The following is a 20,329-nucleotide window of genomic DNA, read 5'->3' as shown; positions in this document are numbered from 1 at the left end:
CGACCGGGAACCCCAATTAGTGCACCGCTTCGCTCGCCATGCTTCGGGCACGGTGCCTCGCTTTGCTCGGCACAGATTACCGTTCCAATCGTAGTCCACGTGGATCGTTAAGTATGAAAAAGTTCCACAAAATAAAAGAATTGTAAAACTCATGTCGACCTTTTGTCCATGTTGACATAAGGTGTGTTGACCTATTGCCATCGACCTGAGGTGTGTCGACCTCTATGTTGTCGACCTGCAGTCCGGTTACCCATTTCTGTTGCCAGTAGCAAGCACTGTGAGCTCAGAGCATTCCCTGCTATTTATGTACCATCTGATTTTATGTTTCTTGCCTGTCTCTTTAATTAGATCACTCAGTCTGTTATTGCCTTCTCTCCTCACCACTTCCCCGTTGCTATTACCATTATTGCATCACTCATTCTGTGTCTCTCAATACTCTGATGTCTCATTAGTACCTTGTTTTTAATTCATTCTCTTTTTCTTGTCTTTTGGTATTCTTGGTCTTGTCCTTGTCTAGTGTGTGCCAGTCTGTCCAGCCTTAACCCACTCTGTGTCAGGTGGGTTCTACTCCAACACATTTCCTTGCACTTGCCCAGCCTCCAATTGTTTCTTTGTCCACATTAAGACCTTGGGGCATCTGAGTATTGGGTGGACTTAATCCACCTAGGAAAGGCGGCTGCTAAAGGTGAAGCTTTAGAATGCAGGAGACTTGAGGATTGCTGGGCCTGTGTAACACTCCATCCAGATACATTCCCCACATCATTCCAATCAACACTCTGTCCAGATATACTCCCCAGATTGTAACACCTATAAACCATGTTGCTGATTGTATCTCTGAACACTGACACCTGACTTGCAGGCTACCTTGGCCCCCCAATCCAGTGCCTTTGTCCTGGCTGCATAAGGTTGCATTTGAATATTTTTGATTCCCCCTACAAAACTTATGATAGCTTCATCAATGTGAAAGATAATTTCTATCTGCCTGAAATCCAAATAATAAAACATTTCGCGGGATAGCGGGAGGGTGTGTATGCTCACACCCGCTATCCATTACCATGAAACATTTTTTTTCACATTTGTAAAATATATAAAAAAAACATTGGACCATCATGACCATCACCATTGGACCAATGCGACTGAGGGGCTATGGGCGCTGCTGATCTCGCAGACACTGGGGGAGAGCGGCCAGGTGGTCCCTCTGTGAACAGCAGCAGCTAGAAGATTATATTCTGGCAGCTGGCCACTCTGCGTTTCTGACTGGTCGCACTGTTTGCAACCAGGACAGATAACGCAGAGTCTGGTGTGGTCGCAAATGATATGACCACACCAGGCAAGTGGTTAAGATATAGATATGAAAGTCCAGAATCACTACCTGTGCTAAAGTATCTAAATTGTACCATGCGTCTCGTGCCATAGGGCACAAAAAGCAAGGCTGTATGAGGACACATCTGTAAATGACCATGTGAGACTGTGAGTCTTCATTCTGAGTATTATATCACTACAGTATAATATCCGTCTTTTATTGCTATGCCCTGGTAGGGAAGAGCAATGCACTTACTGGGCTGCTGTATATTCCAGTTTGTGAAGCTCACATCCCGAAGCTGTGTATTGTTCACCAGCCAGGTGTATTCACCAGTGTTGTTCATATCCTCCAGTGCAATCCAAAAGTAAAGGTTTTCAACTGCAATCTTATTAGATATCAAGCTGTTAATAAAAGCTTGTTCAAACCTAAAAAATCAAACAAAAATAAAAAAAATGGACGTTTTATTGAACGCAGCCATAAAGAACATTATAAACAGTACAGAAGAAATGATGATACTTTTATTCTGCTACTATTATAATGGTAAGAATAAATCCACAAACATGTAAAATTGCAGGTCTAAATGTAAATAGAAATTCCATTTAACAATCATTCTGCCAATTGGCGGGTTTGGGATATTTTGTCAACTTTTACAATGATGACATTCATAGTTTTGACAGCATAATGTTGACAATGTCAATGGAGACCAAGGGCTATATTCAATTAGGGTCGGATCCATCAAATATGCATTTGTCGGAATGGATCCGACAATCCCAATTCAATCTCATCTCAATTCGACTTTAAAAAAAGTCGAATTGAGATGAGACCTGTAAGCGGAGGAGAGGGGGGCGACCAGCGGGGACAGCCGCGGGCAGACGGAGGAGAGCAGGGCTACAGCAGCGCTGCAGAAGGATGTCTCACAGCCGCCTGACCTCACGGCAGTGTCCACCCAGCTCCAGCAAGCGTGACCTCACTTGCTGGAGCCGGGTGTACGCTGCCGTGAGCGGCGCGGCTGTGACACATCCTCCTGCAGCGCTGTAGCGCTGCTCTCCCCTGTATGCCCGCGGCTGTCCCCCGTCTCCCCGCGGCTCTCCACCCCTCTCCTCCTGTAAAGTCCCTCATCTTAGTCCGACATTTTTTTATGTCGGACTGAGATGGTCGGAAACAGGGCCAAATCCTGTCGAATGTGGCCCCGATTCCCTCAAACGTACGTGAATCGGCAGCTATACCGCAAATTCACGTACTATTCGACAAGTCGAATTTCCCGACTTGTCGAATAAAAATAGCGGGGACTGAATAGGTCGAATCATGATTTGACCTTAAAAAGTCGAAAGCTGCCGTCTTTTTGACAGACGCCAGCTTTCGACCCTAATTGAATATATCCCTTAGTCAACAACCAATTTTAACCCTAATGCTAAAACTAACATTTCTATTGGCGACATTTTGACTATGTCATATGTCAACATTTTTACCATGTAGATATCAAACCATTCCAGTGCAGTGATGCACGTGAAACCCAATGGTCGGGATGTAATGGGAGCCAATGACAGCAAAATGTCCGAAGTTTGCGACATCGGACATTTTGCAAACTCTGCTAATGTAATAGACAAGATTTTTTGAACGCTTTCAGCTCTAAAGTAGAGAGCCCGCTAAAAAGTTGGATCCAGATGTGAAGTTTACAGCTCGTATGATGTAATGGAGTCCGATACTGCAAGTCGGACACAAAACAGCTCTAAAACTCTCAACAAATTTAAAGGGGATTTTTTTTTTTGACCGAGTTCGTTATGAACATGTTGGAAATCAAATATAAGTACACTTTTTTAAGCACATGTACAATAAATAAACACTTTTCAATACATTTTGACACAAAAAAAACACAAAAAACTTTGATCTGTAAGAATAGTCCATGTAGTGTACATGTAAATTTTGCACAGGTAAATGCATCTCATACACAAATGGATGTATTAGGACGCACAAACAGCTTATGCTGATTTAAATGATATGTGGCATGGCAATATTCAGTGTGTAATTACGGCTAAGGGGAGTATTCAATTACAAAGACGCTTCAGGTGGTTTTTCCTGATGTTTCTTCAATGTTTATTCACCCGAAAACACACAGGTTCAGTGAAACCTGTGTGTTTTTGGTAAAAACAGCCCTGTTTCCGGCTGCAAATATGACTGTTTTCGGGGATTTTGCTTCGCCTGCCTGAGGACAGGGTAACTAAGCATAAATACACCAGTTAACGACATAGAGATAAGTTCCTAGGTGGCCAAAAAACTGCGGGATTTGGTCAGTTGAGGATTATTAAAGTAAGAAAAGGATAAGTACATGAGGGAATAGGGCCCTACTCGTGAGAGCTTACATTCTAAAAGGAGGGGTAGACAGCAGGTGTGACACAGATGGGGTACATAGAGAGCGTGGAACAGAGGGTTACTTAGGATGAGATTTGGCTGGTTTTCGTAAAGAAGTGGGTCTTAAGAGCCCATTTGAAGTTTTGTGGAGAGTCTGAGGGGGAGAGGTAAAAAATTCCAGAGGAAGGGAGCAGCGCATGAAAAATCTTGGAGATAGGAGTGGGAGGAAGTAATCAGAAGACAGGAGAGTCGGCGTGCATTAGCAGAGCAAAGAGGACGGGTGGGAGAGTAAAGGGGGATAAGGTCAGAGATGTAAATGGGAGAGGAGTGGGTGATGGCTTTGTAAGTGAGTGTGAGAAGTTTGAATTGGATTCTGAAAGGGAAGGGAAGCCAGTGAAGGGCTTGTAGGAGAGGTGAGGTGGATGTAGTGCGTTTGGTGAGGAAGATGAGCCAGGCAACAGCATTGAGGATAGATTGGACTGGAGAGAGGTAATTGTCAGAGAGGCCAGTTAGGAGGAGATTACAGTAGTCCAGTCTGGAAATAATCAGTGCGTGAATAATGATCTTAGTGGCATCCTGGGTGAGAAAAGGTCTGATCCTGGAAATGTTTTTGAGATGAAAATGACAGGTTTGTGAAAGGTGCTGAATGTGTGGTTTGAAGGAGAGGGAGGAGTCAAGGATTACGCATAAATTGCTTGTGCGTCCGGAGGATGTGTGGTACTTTAATCATGGTACTATTGGGGGACATTGGGTGACTTCTCTGACATATTTCGGGTGGTCTGAAAATATCGGGCATTTTCTAGTCTAGCTGGGAAACAGACGCACGCCATTAAATTGCCGGAGTACCGGGAAATAGATGCACATTTGTAATGTCCGATGTGGTGCGATAATCTTCCGGGTGGCATTATCAGCTCTCATTCAATCCCGGCCCATGTGTTTCAACAGAGAGTAGTTTCCGCAACAACAGAATTTTTAACTAGGGTTATTCCAATTTTGATTATTCCAATAAGTTAGCAGCAGGTATACATTTATTCTGAGGATGGAAAACGTGAGCAGAAGTAGAATACATACCTGTTAGTTATTGTAGCTAGAGGGCAGAAAGAATCACTTAAAGCTTCCTGAAATGTTAATTTTCGGGCATTAAATCCATAACAATAAGCACCATGTCTTTCCCAGGCCTGCAATATAAATCCCCTAATGTCAACACAGGTATCATATACTGTACATATAAATATAAGTATATATATATATATATATATATATATATATATATATATATATATATATACAGTTGTGCTCATAAGTTTACATACCCTAGCAGAATTTGTGATTTTCTGGCCATTTGTCAGAGAATATGAATGATAACTCACAAACTTTTCTTTCACTCATGGTTAGTGGTTTGGTGAAGCCATTTATTGTCAAACAACTGTGTTTACTCTTTTTAAATCATAATGACAACAGAAACAACCCAAATGACCCTGATCAAAAGTTTACATACCCTGGAGATTTTGGCCTGATAACATGCACACAAGTTGACACAAACGGGTTTGAATGGATACTAAAGGTAACCATTCTCACCTGTGATCTGTTTGCTTGTAATCAGTGTGTGTGTGTGTATAAAAGGTCAGTGAGTTTCTGGACTCCTGAAAGACCCTTGCATCTTTCATCCAGTGCTGCACTGACGTGTCTGGATTCTGAGTCATGGGGAAAGCAAAAGAATTGTCAAAGGATCCTGTCAAAACAGGAAAGGGATATAAAAAGATATCCAAGCAATTGAGAATGCCAATCAGCAGTGTTCAAACTCTAATTAAGAAGTGGAAAATGAGGGATTCTGTGGAAACCAAATCACGGTCAGGTAGACCGAAAAAAATTTCAGCCACAACTGCCAGGAAAATTGTTTGGGATGCAGTGGCACACGCAAGGGGGGGTTCTGAGTACCCAGAAACCCCCCCTGACAAGCTGAGATATTTATTTTAGTGCAGTGACAACTGAGTAGCTTTTCACAGTGAATGCCGCAAGATTGGAGCCGCCGCGTACCGCTCCTCAGAGGGCAATGTGATGACAGTGGGGAGCTGCTGGCACTTGGCGGTGGCAATGGGGTGCCGCAGTCACTACTCAGTAAGGAGCGGCTGTTACTCGACTGCGGTGGCCACGGCAGTCACTCAGGACGGGAGTGGCAGACACACTTGGTGGCGCTGACATCCAGAGCTGCAGACACGATTGGAGCTGCCGCGTACTGCTCCTCAGAGGGCAATGTGATGACAGTAGAGAGCTGCGGGCACTTGGCGGCGGTAATGGGGACGGCAGTCACTACTCGGTAGGGAGCGGCTGTTACTCGGCTGCGGTGGCCGCGGCAGTCACTCAGGACGGGAGCGGCAGGCACACTTGGTGGCGCTGACATCCAGAGCTGCAGACACGGGCTGCACTGTTATGCAGTCAGCCAGAAGTACTGTACACTGTATGTATACATGCAAAAATGTGTGTGAGGATATATATCTATATATATATATATATATATATATATATAACAAATAGAATTGAGCGGCACTCCCAGGACTTTACCAAAGAACGGGTCCTCAGCCCATCATAAGTAAGCAAACTTATGATGGGCTGAGGACCCGTTCTTTGGTAAAGTCCTGAGAGTGCCGCTCAATTCTATTTGTTTATACAGTGGATAACTCTGCAAGAGAAGGCACCAGGCATTTTATTCATTTAATCAGGAGTGCCGACCACTTGGACATCTATATATATATATATATATATACAGTTGTGCTCATAAGTTTACATACCCTAGCAGAATTTGTGATTTTCTGGCCATTTGTCAGAGAATATGAATGATAACTCACAAACTTTTCTTTCACTCATGGGTAGTGGTTGGGTTAAGCCATTTATTGTCAAACAACTGTGTTTACTCTTTTTAAATCATACTGACAACAGAAACTACCCAAATGACCCTGATCAAAAGTTTACATACCCCAGTTCTTAATACCGTGTATTGCCCCCTTTAACATCAATGACAGCTTGAAGTCTTTTGTGGTAGTTGTGGATGAGGCTCTTTATTTTCTCAGATGGTAAAGCTGCCCATTCTTCTTGGCAAAAAGCCTCCAGTTCCTGTAAATTTTTTGGCTGTCTTGCATGAACTGCACGTTTGAGATCTCCCCAGAGTGGCTCAATGATATTGAGGTCAGGAGACTGAAATGGCCACTCCAGAACCTTCACTTTATTCTGCTGTAGCCAATGACAGGTAGACTTGGCCTTGTGTTTTGGATCATTGTCATGTTGGAACGTCCAAGTACGTCCCATGCGCAGCTTCCGGGCTGATGAGTGCAAATTTTCCTCCAGTATTTTCTGATAACATGCTACATTAATCTTGCCATCAATTTTGACCAAGTTGTCAGTGCCTTTGTAGCTCACACATCCCCAAAACATCAGCGATCTACCTCCGTGTTTCACAGTAGGAATGGTGTACCTTTCATCATAGGCCATGATTTAAAAAGAGTAAACACAGTTGTTTGACAATAAATGGCTTCACCCAACCACTAACCATGAGTGAAAGAAAAGTTTGTGAGTTATCATTCATATTCTCAGACAAATGGCCAGAAAATCACAAATTCTGCTAGGGTATGTAAACTTATGAGCACAACTGTAGGTATTGAGCACTGGCCAGAAGGATAGATCTAATATGGCAATACCCACAGTTATTATGTATTTTTCTATCAAAGTCCTTGTTTTACACATTTTCAGGTGGTTAGATATTCTTTAGCAGAGTACCTGGATCTAAAAACTTTTCTCTGTGGTTAGGAATGGTATGTGCTTTATGTAGTCCTCTCTATACTCCAGGCCCCTCCCCCGTATCATACTGTATGTCCAACAAAAGACATTTTTTTTAATTCAATAACTTTCTATTTTAAAATTTGTAGAAATACAATTACAAAACAAACTGAAAATGCTGTAGCAAGTGCAGGTATACGTGGCAGAATATAGAATATACAACAAAAATTGCAAATCAAGAGGACACTTAACATACGATTCAGTATAACTAGATTGTCTCCCCATACCAAAGTACGCAGAGGCCCACAGGCACCATGTGAGCCCATACATTCTATCCACAGAATAAAATGGGGAGTACGTAGTCCCAAACACATGTCACCATAAAGACACATCATTGTTAAGTATAATCCAATAGGATATAAAACGTCTGTCAAACAGCCACAAAAAATAAAACAAAACCCACAAAAACAAACCACCCCTGTAACCCCCCACCCTGTATAGCCTACCCCCAACTCAGGTATACTTGGATCCCTAAACCCCCATCCCCTTCTCTAACTACCCTAACTAGCAGCCCCCCCCCCCCTCTTTATTCCAAAAGGATAATATGACTCGAAACTAATAGGAGCAATAAACGAATGACCTTAAGCTAGGCTAAGTCCGGCTCTCCCACAGAAGGATACAGCGTTCCTCCCATATAGCATACTAAGCAGTATATAAACGTATAGCATAGATAGGAGAAGATTCATAAAAAAAAAATATATATATATATACAGGTAATAAAGATATACAAATAATAAAACAAAAATACTGGTAGCAAAGATGAGAATAAATCAGGCCTCCATCGCGTGCAATATCACAGTATCAGTCTTGTCTCTGGTTATCCAAGGATGGACACAGCGGGGCACAAAGTACTTAAAGGATAAGTCCAGGAACCTCCCGCCAACGCGGGGATGTCCCGAAAGGTATTTGAGGCATGGGAGTAACGGATCTGGAAATATCACCACCGGCAGCGAAGGTGTAGAACGGATCTTCAAAAAGCCCATAATGGAGTCTCGACACCCACGGACTAAGGCAATATCCATAACAGTTGGAATCACATCCCTCAGGAAGGAGAAATCCAGAAGCTGCGACGGGACGCCATGAGCGCAGACCACAGTGACAGAATGCAAAGGTACAGCTACCACATCTCCGAGCTTCGTAAGATTGCTTGAAGGATTTGCTGCACAGAATTAGCCAACGGTAAGTTGTGAATTCAAGCCAAACAGGAGGCCCGTGGCAAGATGACGGTGGCTAGCACACCACCAGAGCCTACCAATAGACCTACAGCGGGAGCCACCAGCCAGATGACCAAAGAAGCAGGGAATAACAAGGAGACACAGACGCATCCATCACCCAAAAGGCGTTGGAGTAGACAGGGGATCCGTCATGCAGCCGAAGAGGACAGCAACAAGATGGCGGCAGCCCGCGCCCAGCATGCCCCAAACACAGCAGCAGACAGGCGTATGTCGAGGAGAAGCCACTTGCAGGGGTTACACACGATCCTGGAGAACACAGCCGTGAGACAACCAAGAGGCAGCACTCAGGTATGTATAATGTCCCCGAACAGCCGCAGGAGCTGGAGACGAGACACCAAACCACAGTGTGAGAAGGCCCGGCTGCAGAGATCTCTGTAAAACTGACAAAAGGCACCACACAGGATCCTTCCCCGGAGCTCCTGGTGATCAGCAGACAATACACCACTGCAGAACCGAATCCAGGGGAGAATACAGCTACAAAAACAGGATATAATCAAGGATATGAGCTGGAGAGCCGGCAAAAGCTCCCTTCACCTAGCTACTCCAGGCCACGCCCCCCCAACAAAAGCCATTTTTAAAATGCAGTGCTGCCCACACGGCTACAACGTTTAAAATTGATAGGAAGATAAAAAAAATTTTTTTGCACTTTCTCCCTGGCACTCCATCCACTATGAGTAACCTGCTCCAGTGCCTGTAAATATGTATTCCAAAATACCGGTGGCACTCGCAGACTTGGACACCATGAAAAAAAACCTTTTACAGGGTATATTTATTAATGTTACATTTCAAGGACCATATCCCCTTCCTCAAGACGCGTGTTTGTATATGTATAAAAATATTTAATATGTTGTAGGAATAAACACTCCCAAATTGATAAAATATTTTGTACAGCAGCACTCAGGTAGTAAATGACCAAACAAGCCAGGATATGCCCTGATACTTATGTCAGTGTAGTCTGCTGCTGTAGCTATATGTATTTACCCTGTACTTGTCCTATATTGTCTTCAACTATAAGGGGCCCTACAGGCGGATACGGCCGACGGGCGACCCGGCGGCGGGGGGGCAGTGACGGGGGGAGTGAAGTTTCTTCACTCCCCCCGTCACTTGGCTCCATTGAAGTGCAGGCAAATAAGGACAAGAGCGTCCATACTGGCCTGCATGCACAGCCGACGGGGGCACCAGCGATGAACGAGCGCAGGGCCGCGCATCGTTCATCGATGGTGACTCCACACTCAAAGATATGAACGTTATCTCGTTTAATAATGAACAAGATCGTTCATATCTTTGAGGATTATCGGCCAGTGTGTAGGGCCTATAAGTCACTATTTTCCTGGTTTGATTATTTTGTTTATGTACTCTGTACTTGGGCACTGTGGATCCCTTGTGGCGCCATATGAATAAATGATGATGATAATAATAATAATAATAATAATAATAATAACTCATTGGTCAAAACTACAAGAGAAATAGTACCTCAGCACATATAGGGGGTTATTCAGAAATTGAAGCAGATCTTGCTTCCACAGCAAAATCTGTGTCCATATACTCACATGCTGGGTGCCGCCTAGCACAGGGCAAGGCCGACCAGCATGTGTGGCACTGCCCCGCAATGCGTTTGCACTTTAATTTCACTTTAATTTATTTAATTCATATATATAAAACAGAAAAAAACAGCAACATCCAATTTAATAAAAAAGAGATTATATATTTATATATAATTAATATATATATATATATATATATATATATAGCAGCAAGAAGTTCGGCGGCACTCGCGGCAAAAAACGACAAGACTCAGCTCTGTGGCCAACGTTTCAATGTTATATAGTCAAGCTGAGTCTTGTCGTTTTTTACCGCGAGTGCCGCCGAACTTCTTGCTGTGATTGGGGAGCTGTTTTGTTTCCTACGGAGGGCACCGGCGCTTACACGTCTGCTATACACGCCAGGGAGGAGTTCCGCTGGACTGTATGTGTATATATATATATATATATATATATATATATATATATATATATATATTTATAATGACACAAATTTCAGATTCCACCAGGGAATCAGCACGTATGGGTAACCAACACTCCAAAAATGAAACAACAGGCCTAATTCAGACTTGATCATAGATGTGTGAGAAAACACACATCTATGATCAATATCTTTGACATTGGGGGGGACGCCCAGCTGTTAGGCGCCGCGGTCCGAGACTTCCGCCCGGCCCGGCGCCTAGCAACTAGGGACGCCTAGTGTGCTGAGCCGCCGGGTCCCTAGCAACGCTAGGACGCCGGGCGCGCCGAGCCGCCGGGACCCTAGCAACGGGGACGCCACGGGCGGACCGCGTTCCCCGTTGCAGGGATGATTACTGAACTAGACACACATGTCTTCTGGTCATGCAGCAAGGCAGCTGCACGACATTCATGGTAATTAGGTTCTGTACTCTGATTGGGGGATTCACTGCTTAAAGCCTTCTCAGTGCCTCACACAGACGCCGGTTATAGCTTCCTGCATGCTGTTCATGTTTGCTGATCTGTTCCTGGTCTGCTGTGTCCGGTCGTTCCTGTCCTCAGAGTTCCCGAGTTTTGGTGTCTGTCATCTCATCCCAAGGAGTTCTTCTGGTCCTCATTTACCTGCAACAGTCGTTTGAGGATCTCATTTGGTTTCGTGAGTGGCGGCTCTGCCGTGTGCTGCGGCCTAGGCCGCTTAATTTTGTTTTCTGGTTTTGGAGCATTTGCGGAGGTTTCCGCTCCCACAGTCCTCTCCGGAACTCGGCGGTGCGGTGTAGGAGAGTGGACAAGTGGGTATTTTGGTTGTCCTTTTCCCTGGCGGTAATCCGCGCATACTTGGTTTTAGGTTAGTTATTAGCCCCTGGCCTTGTTGTTCAGTTAGAGGGCCCCTTGTTATCACCCTGTCTCGGTTCTCTCTTTGTCTCCCATTAAGACCTGAGGGGGCATCGGAGTTGGGCAAACGTAATCCGCCCTTCAAACGCGGCTGCCATGGGCTCAAGCAACCATAGTCTCGCAAGAGAGTTCTGACAGCACGGGCGAGACAACGGAGATAGGGTGCCAGGGGCTATTCCTGTTCCTACCCCTTTTCCCAGCATTACGTTCTGGTACTCAGGTCCTTTGCTATAAGATCTCCCCAGAACTGAGTACTGGAATTATAACATTATAACCGGCCCAAAAAAAAAAAAAAAACTTAAAATAAAGGGGGTTTAATTTTTTCCCATTTTGTCTTGGTGAGAGTTTATCGGCTTCATGAATCCGACAGGGTTAGGACCAAATCCTGGTCAGCTCTTAGTTAACCAAATTCAAGAACTTACTCAGATGGTTCAGGATCTTTCTCTTCGGGTGAGATCGCAGGAAGATCTTTTGCGAGCCTCCCCGAGGGTGGTCCCAGAACCGAAGATGCATTTACCCGACCGTTTTTCCGGTGACAGAAAAGATTTTTTAATTTTAAAGAAGCTTGTAAGCTATATTTTCGTTTAAGGCCCACATCCTCTGGTACTGAATCTCAGCGGGTTGGGATTATTATTTCGTTACTCCAGGGGGATCCTCAGACCTGGGCGTTTGGTTTAAAAGCTGAGGATCCTGCGTTGTTATCTGTAGACGCCTTTTTTAAGTCATTAGGGCTCTTGTATGATGACCCAGATAGAGAAGCGTCAGCTGAGAGTCATCTGCGCGCTTTCAAACAAGGTAGAAATCCAGCTGAGGTTTATTGTACCGAATTTCGCCGTTGGTCGAACGACTGTGGCTGGAATGACCCGGCCCTGCGCAGTCAGTTTTGCCTCGGTTTATCTGAACTTATTAAAGACAGTCTCCTCCAGTACCCCGCTCCTGAGACTCTCGATAAACTCATGGAGCTTTCTATAAAAATAGATCATCGTCTCCAAGAGCGGAGGGCTGAAAGAGGAACAACTGTTAGGCCTAGTCCTTGTGTTTATACCTTCCCAGAGGACGTCGAGGAGCCCATGCAGGTGGGTCTCTCCCGGCTGTCTCCTGAGGAAAAAACCAGAAGACTAAGTTCCGGTCTTTGTTTGTACTGTGGTGGTAAGGGACATTTTGCTCGTAACTGCCCGAACAAGTCGGGAAACGCTCTGACCAGGTGAATTGTGAGGGGGTTCACTTAGGTCTGCAGCTTATCTCCTCAAAGGACTCTCTATTAGTCCCTGTTAAGGTTTCCTTTGGCAGCCTCAGTTCATTGGTGTCGGCCTTTGACGACAGTGGAGCTGCAGGAAACTTTATGGATTTAACTTGGGCTAAGGCCTTAGGCATTCCACATATACCGTTGGATAAACGTATCACCATGCGTGGGTTAGATGGGGGTCCGCTTTCCAATGGGATAATTACTCACCGTACACCTCCAGTATTGCTTACAGTAGGAGCCTTACATTCTGAAGATATAGAATTCTACCTTACACATTGTCCGGCAGTTCCTGTAGTTTTGGGTCACCCTTAGCTTGCCTTTCATAATCCCACCATTGATTGGCGGTCCGGGGAGATTTCTCAATGGGGTTCTTTTTGTACTAAAGAATGTATTTCTTATCCGGTCAGGGTTGCAGCAGTCGTCCCAGAGCTTATTCCTGTGGAATACCAGGATTTTGCCGATGTGTTCTCCAAGGGCAATGCGGACATTCTGCCTCCCCATCGGTCCTACGATTGTGCAATTGAGCTAGTACCAGGTGCCACTTTGCCTAAGGGGAGATTATATGCCCTGTCCGGGCCAGAAACCACGGCCATGAATAATTATATTCAGGAAAGCCTAAAAAAGGGTTTTATTAGACCTTCAAAATCTCCATTAAGTGCTGGATTTTTATTTTTGGGGAGAAAAAAGATGGCTCGCTTAGACCATGCATTGATTTTAGGGCTCTGAATAAGATCTCTGTGAAAAACACCTATCCTTTGCCTTTAATTTCAGTACTTTTTGATCAGTTACGTTCCGCCGTGATCTTCTCGAAAATTGATCTTAGAGGAGCTTACAACCTCATCCGAATTAAATCTGGGGATGAGTGGAAGACGGCTTTCAGCACTCAGTCGGGTCACTATGAATACCTGGTGATGCCGTTCGGCCTGTCAAATGCTCCGGCGGTTTTTCAAGACCTCATTAACGATGTTCTCCGTGACTTCCTAGGGAAATTCGTGGTCGTTTATTTAGACGACATTTTGATATATTCTGAGTCGATTGAACAACATGTTACCCAGGTGCGTCTGGTTCTTCAAAAGTTACGAGAGAATCATTTATATGCCAAGCTTGAGAAGTGTGATTTTCACATCACAGAGGTGTCTTTCTTGGGGTACATAATTTCTCCCCAGGGATTTTCCATGGAACCGAAGAAACTCCAGGCCATCCTTAATTGGGCGCAACCCACTAATTTAAAAGCAATTCAGCGCTTTTTAGGGTTTGCTAATTATTATAGGCGGTTCATTCATACTTTTTCTGACCTGGTCGCTCCCATAGTAGCTCTGACTAAAAAAAGAGCGGATCCCTCCAATTGGTCGCATGAAGCTGAGTTAGCCTTCCGGGCCTTGAAATAAGCCTTTGTCTCGGCTCCTGTCCTCAGACATCCTAATCCGGAACTTCCCTTTATTGTGGAGGTTGATGCCTCAGAGGTTGGAGTGGGGGCTATCCTTTCTCAAGAAGATCCAGAGTCTCAGGAGTTGCATCCTTGTGCCTTCATGTCCAGGAAATTCTCCTCTGCTGAATCCAACTATGACGTTGGTAATCGGGAATTACTGGCAGTAAAATGGGCTTTCGAGGAATGGAGGCATTGGCTGGAGGGAGCTAGACATACTATTTCAGTTTTTACTGACCATAAGAACCTGCAATATATTGAATCAGCTAAACGGCTTAATGCTCGGCAGGCACGTTGGGCATTATTTTTTACTCGTTTCAGGTTTATAATCACCTTCAGGCCTGGTTCCAAGAATACGAAGGCTGATGCCCTGTCACGTAGCTTTCTTCCGGTTCACAATAGCAATCCTGTTGTTACTCCCATTGTTCCATCTTCGGTCATCCGGGCAGGCCTCACACAGGATTTATATACTCAGTTGAACCAGCTTCAACACCAAGCTCCTAGACTTACTCCTGCTGGTCGTCTTTTTGTTCCCGAATTTTTGAGAGGCACTGTTTTAACTGAGTTTCATGACAACAAGGTCTCAGGGCATCCGGGTATCACTAAGACTTTGGAGTTAGTCTCTCGCTCAGTGTGGTGGCCTAGTCTTTCTAAAGACGTTAAGGAATTCGTCCATTCCTGTCAGGTTTGTGCACAGCATAAGGTTCCTCGTTCGTTGCCTATCGGGCAACTCATGCCTTTAACCGTTCCTCTCAGGCCATGGTCTCATATTTCCATGGATTTCGTGGTTGACATTCCCCTTTCAGCCGGATTACGAGTCATTTGGGTGGTAGTGGACCGTTTTAGTAAAATGGCTCATTTCGTTGCTCTTCCCCAATTACCCTCTGCTCAAGGGTTGACAGTTTTTGTTCCTCCGCCATGTGTTCAGGCTTCATGGTTTGCCCACTGATGTTGTTTCTGATCGGGGTCCACAATTCATCGCACGATTCTGGAAACGTTTTTGTGCCTCTTTGAAGATGAAACTGTCTTTAACATCTGGTTACCACCCACAGTCTAACGGGCAAACCGAACGAGTCAACCAGTCATTAAAACAGTACTTACGTTTGTATTCGGCCAAACTCCAGAATGATTGGTCCGAGTTTCTTCCTTTGGCCGAATTTGCTTATAATAACTCTTGTCATTCCTCCACCAAAGAGTCTCCATTCTTTTCAGTCTTTGGTTTACATCCTAGAGCCAACTCTTTTTTCCATCATTCTCCAGTCTCCTCGCTGACCTTAACCTCCCATCTCAGAGCTATTTGGAGAAAAGTGCACCTTGCTCTCAGGAAAGCGGCCTTCCGAGAAAATAAATTTTCTGATAGGCTCCGACGTCCTTGCACTTTTAAGGTGGGAGATAAGGTATGGTTGTCAACTCGCAACATCAAGCTTCGACAATCCTCAGCTAGACTGGGATCCAAATTTATTGGACCGTTTCTTATCATTAAGAAGGTCAACCCAGTAGCCTTTCGGCTACGCTTGCCAAGATCTCTTAGAATTGGAAATACTTTCCACTGTTCCCTGTTGAAACAATATGTTTCTTCCAGTAGATTTCCTCGGAGGACCTCTCAGGGTAGATCTCCAGTGGATGTGCAGGGACAACAGGAGTTCTTGGTAGAGAAGGTTTTAGATTCTAAAGTGTCCCGGGACCGGCTTTATTTTTTGGTTCACTGGAAAGGCTATGGTCCAGAGGAAAGGTCTTGGGTCCTGGATAAGGATCTACATGCCCCTAAACTCAAGAGATTATTTTTTCTGGAATTTCCTCAGAAACCTGGCTTTAGGGGTTCGTTGACCCCTCCTCAAGGGGGGGTACTGTTAGGCGCCGCGGTCCGAGACTTCCGCCCGGCCCGGCGCCTAGCAACTAGGGACGCCTAGCGTGCTGAGCCGCCGGGTCCCTAGCAACGCTAGGACGCCGGGCGCGCCGAGCCGACGGGACCCTTGCAACGGGGACGCCACGGGCGGACCGCGTTCCCCGTTGCAGGGATGATTACTGAACTAGACACACATGTCTTCTGGTCGTGCAGCAAGGCAGCTGCACGACATTCATGGTAATTAGGTTCTGTACTCTGATTGGGGGATTCACTGCTTAAAGCCTTCTCAGTGCCTCACACAGACGCCGGTTATAGCTTCCTGCATGCTGTTCATATTTGGTGATCTGTTCCTGGTCTGCTGTGTCCGGTCGTTCCTGTCCTCAGAGTTCCCGAGTTTTGGTGTCTGTCATCTCATTCCAAGGAGTTCTTCTGGTCCTCATTTACCTGCAACAGTCGTTTGAGGATCTCATTTGGTTTCGTGAGTGGCCGCTCTGCCGTGTGCTGCGGCCTAGGCCGCTTAATTTTGTATTCTGGTTTTGGAGCATTTGCGGAGGTTTCCGCTCCCACAGTCCTCTCCGGAACTCGGCGGTGCCATGTAGGAGAGTGGACAAGTGGGTATTTTGGTTGTCCTTTTCCCTGGCGGTAATCCGCGCATACTTGGTTTTAGGTTAGTTATTAGCCCCTGGCCTTGTTGTTCAGTTAGAGGGCCCCTTGTTATCACCCTGTCTCGGTTCTCTCTTTGTCTCCCATTGAGACCTGAGGGGGCATCGGAGTTGGGCAGACGTAATCCGCCCTTCAAACGCGGCTGCCATGGGCTCAAGCAACCATAGTCTCGCAAGAGAGTTCTGACAGCACGGGTGAGACAACGGAGATAGGGTGCCAGGGGCTATTCCTGTTCCTACCCCTTTTCCCAGCATTACGTTCTGGTACTCAGGTCCTTTGCTATAAGATCTCCCCAGACCTGAGTACTGGAATCATAACACCAGCACAAGGTAAGTCGGCCCCGCATGCCGGATCCAGCACCTCCTTCCCGCAGATATGCAAGAGTGTCGCAAGGCGGCAATGCTTTCGCATGTTTCGAGTTGCCATCTGCCTGCGCAGCCTAGCTTCGACGGGAGACAGCTAAACGCCATGTTAAGGGTTGCAGCGGCTGCGTGTGACGTCACACAGCTGCTTTGGCCTGCCCCACAAACGGTCTGGACACACGTGCATTGTCCAGACAGCGCCCCTAAATAGGAGAATCAACGCCCAAAAAACGCGGCGTCGACGCCTCATTCCCGCCCCCTCCAGGCCTTAAACTGCGTTTTAAAGATAACGCAGTTTAGTACCTTGCACATGCGCGTACTGGTACACGCATGCGTAGATGTGCAGAAATCTCTTCATAGCAATTTTTGCACATCAGTGTCAGGGTCTGAATCGGCCCCAAAGTTAACTTTAATCTATTAGTCATGCATCATCACATACATTATAAAAAGCCAAATGCAAAAAAAGGCATATAATCAATGAGGTACATAAGCAGTCAGCAATCTAACATATTCACCCATCCATCAACATAGGGGTAGAGGAGTCCAATGATTCCGTTTCTGTGTTACTTGCCACCTTCCTCAAGAACCCAGCAGTCCTTGAAGAAGATGGTAACACCAAAATGGTATTAATTCCCCCCAACCTCACCCACCAGATCTGCCACTGACACCCCCTTCCCTGTGTCATTTCTAATCTTTCCTTAGGAAGGGGGTCTGGCCACACCCCTTCCCAGTACCGGGGCCCGGTGGAGCTGTCGCCGCCTCTGTCTGGGGTGCATGTGGTATGTGATAAAATAAAAATCATAGCTCTGCATTCACCATATGTATTAAAAAATACTCCAAGCTGTTTCTCTTTCTATACTTTATAAAAGAGGATTTTTTTTTTTTTAAATAAAGTATTTTTATTTCGAAGGAGATTAGTTTGCACATGGACATTGCATATCAGTAACATACCATACACATAAAGACATGTCAACTTCGAGAAACATCATTCATTTTCGGCTCAATATGATATTATGTCATACGTTCATAGGCGCCTAGGTATGTACATTTATTTATACCAATATCTTGCATAATCCGTGCATTCTAGTATTCAAGAACTCTCATTATACTTAGTTTTGGATTTTCTCCCCAATTACAAAGAAAACCAAAAAAACACCTCTTACGGACAACTTGTCCGGGTAAATCTCTTCAAAGAGAAAATATCAAACAAGAACCAAACACAAAAAAAAACCTCAAAGAGAAGGAAACAAAGAAACCCATAAAATAAAAAATAAATGAGTAAAAAAAAAATTAATAGGGGGAAGAGGACACACTGGAGGATATTAGCACTTTATGTCCTACCCTGTCAGCTGGGCATAGAGCCACCCTCTCATACACAACCCATTGGGTGAGAGGGAAGCCCATAGCCCTAAAGAAATCATATATTAACAATTCCAGGTCCCATTAGCAACCCTAGTGCCACTAAGTTATAGGGTCTGGCAAGGAGTATACGGAGTCCAGCCATGGAGACCAAATTCTATCAAATTTATCGGAGGCATTATGCTTCATATAAATGTATCGTTCCTTGAAAACAGTGTCGTTTATTAGGGCCTTAAAAGCGGGGAGTGTAGGGCCCTTGGGGGCCATCCATAGCCTCGCGATGCACACCTTCGCCATTGCACACATATTGCGAGCATAGAGGCCCTCTGTACTAGACATGAAGTCAGGTCCTCCCATTCCTAGGATACAAAATTGCGGAGTGAGCAAGGCCTCGTCCACCCCCGTGTTCACCAGAATCGACCCGACCCCCGACCAGAAAGCCCGCAGCTCCGGGCAGTCCCAAAGAAGATGCCAAAAAGTACCTGCAGTCATCCCACACTTAGGGCAGTCGCCCGCACGGCCCGTCCCGAGTCTAGCCAGTCCGACCGGGGTCATATATATCCTGTGCAGAAGGAAGTATTGTATTTGTTGAAATCTGATGGATTTGGTAACCCTGCTCGAAGTTTCCAAAGCAAGGGCCCAGTTCTCCTCATCTATGGGGCCCAGATCTTCTTCCCATTTGACAGGGAGACGTGTCAATGGGTCTGTATGCAGTTTGGTGAGTAGGTAACCATAAGTATGGGAAATCATCTTAACCCGACCCAGCATACTTACAAAGGTCTTAAAGGGGAATGGTATGATCTGAGGAGGGGAAGTGGCGAATTGGGACTGCAAAGCATGCCTAAGTTGGAGGTATCTAAAAAAATAGGAGTTAGGTAAATCAAACTCATCTTTCAATTGTTGGAAGGATTTAAGTGTATTATCCGTATAGAGTTGATTTATAGAAACTACCAATTTAGGGGCCCAAACCTCCCTTCCCTCGAGCGCATATAGTTCAGGGAGCCATTTAGAGTACCAGAGGGGGGTGCCCGGGTCCAATCCATCAAATTTCAAAAGAATTCGTAGTGCCTGCCACACCTTCATGGCTTGATATATAAGAGGAGGAAGGAACCGGGCCAAGCTCCCACTCAGCAACACCTGCAGGGGAGACAAGTCGGGGAAGTAGCATTGGATAAATACCCAGTGTAGAGAAGTGACGCCAGTATCCTGCACCCATGTACTAATATGTGTCAGCTGAGCGGCATAGTAGTACATCTGAAAGTTTGGCAAAGCCAGACCTCCGTCGCAGCGTAACCTGGTGAGCGTGTTCAGCTGTATTCTAGGACGTTTATTAGCCCATATTAAAGAGGACAGGACACTATTCAGTTTTCTAAAGAAGGATGGGTGAATAAATACAGGGGATTGAAGGACCACATATAGAATCTTAGGTAGCAATATCATTTTCACGAGGCTGACCCTGCCAGATACAGTCAATGGAAGCTTACACCAAGTCTTAGTTTTACGAGCAGCCTGTTGCATGATCGGATCTAGGTTCAAAGGTGTAAAACCAGAGGGGTCATTGGTTACCTGAATCCCAAGATATTTAAATTTCGCCGTCCAACATAGCGGCAAGGAGATTTTAGGAACAGCAGGGGGGGGGGGGGGGGGGCAATCACAGGCATAATGAAGGATTTAGACCAGTTAATATGACTTTGAGAGAGGTGGCAGCATTGAAGCACTCAAACTGCATGATTTGAGGCCAACAAATTTTTTTTTTATCAATCCAGTGTTGCGTAAAAACACACAGTACATGGGTCTGATATAAATTTATAGACCTAC

At 45.3% G+C, this 20,329-nt stretch overlaps 1 protein-coding gene across 7 annotated transcripts in view; it reads right to left on the bottom strand.

Annotated features, from left to right (window-relative positions):
* The window catches only part of PLA2R1 (phospholipase A2 receptor 1), a 293,721-nt gene that overhangs the window by 135,513 nt on the left and 137,879 nt on the right, over positions 1-20,329 (bottom strand). For all 7 annotated transcript variants that reach the window (XM_063933659.1, XM_063933661.1, XM_063933656.1 and 4 more), the window contains exons 10-11: positions 4,724-4,830; positions 1,559-1,728 (exon numbers count right to left, since the gene is read on the bottom strand). In XM_063933659.1, the coding sequence (XP_063789729.1) occupies positions 1,559-1,728; positions 4,724-4,830 (277 nt within the window). The remainder of the gene's footprint in view (positions 1-1,558; positions 1,729-4,723; positions 4,831-20,329) is intronic.

The sequence above is a fragment of the Pseudophryne corroboree genome, chromosome 7 (genome assembly GCF_028390025.1).
Source record: "Pseudophryne corroboree isolate aPseCor3 chromosome 7, aPseCor3.hap2, whole genome shotgun sequence".
Taxonomy (NCBI): Eukaryota; Metazoa; Chordata; class Amphibia; order Anura; family Myobatrachidae; genus Pseudophryne; species Pseudophryne corroboree.
Note: the sequence above shows the minus strand (reverse complement) of the source record. Positions and strands in the feature narration are given on the sequence as shown.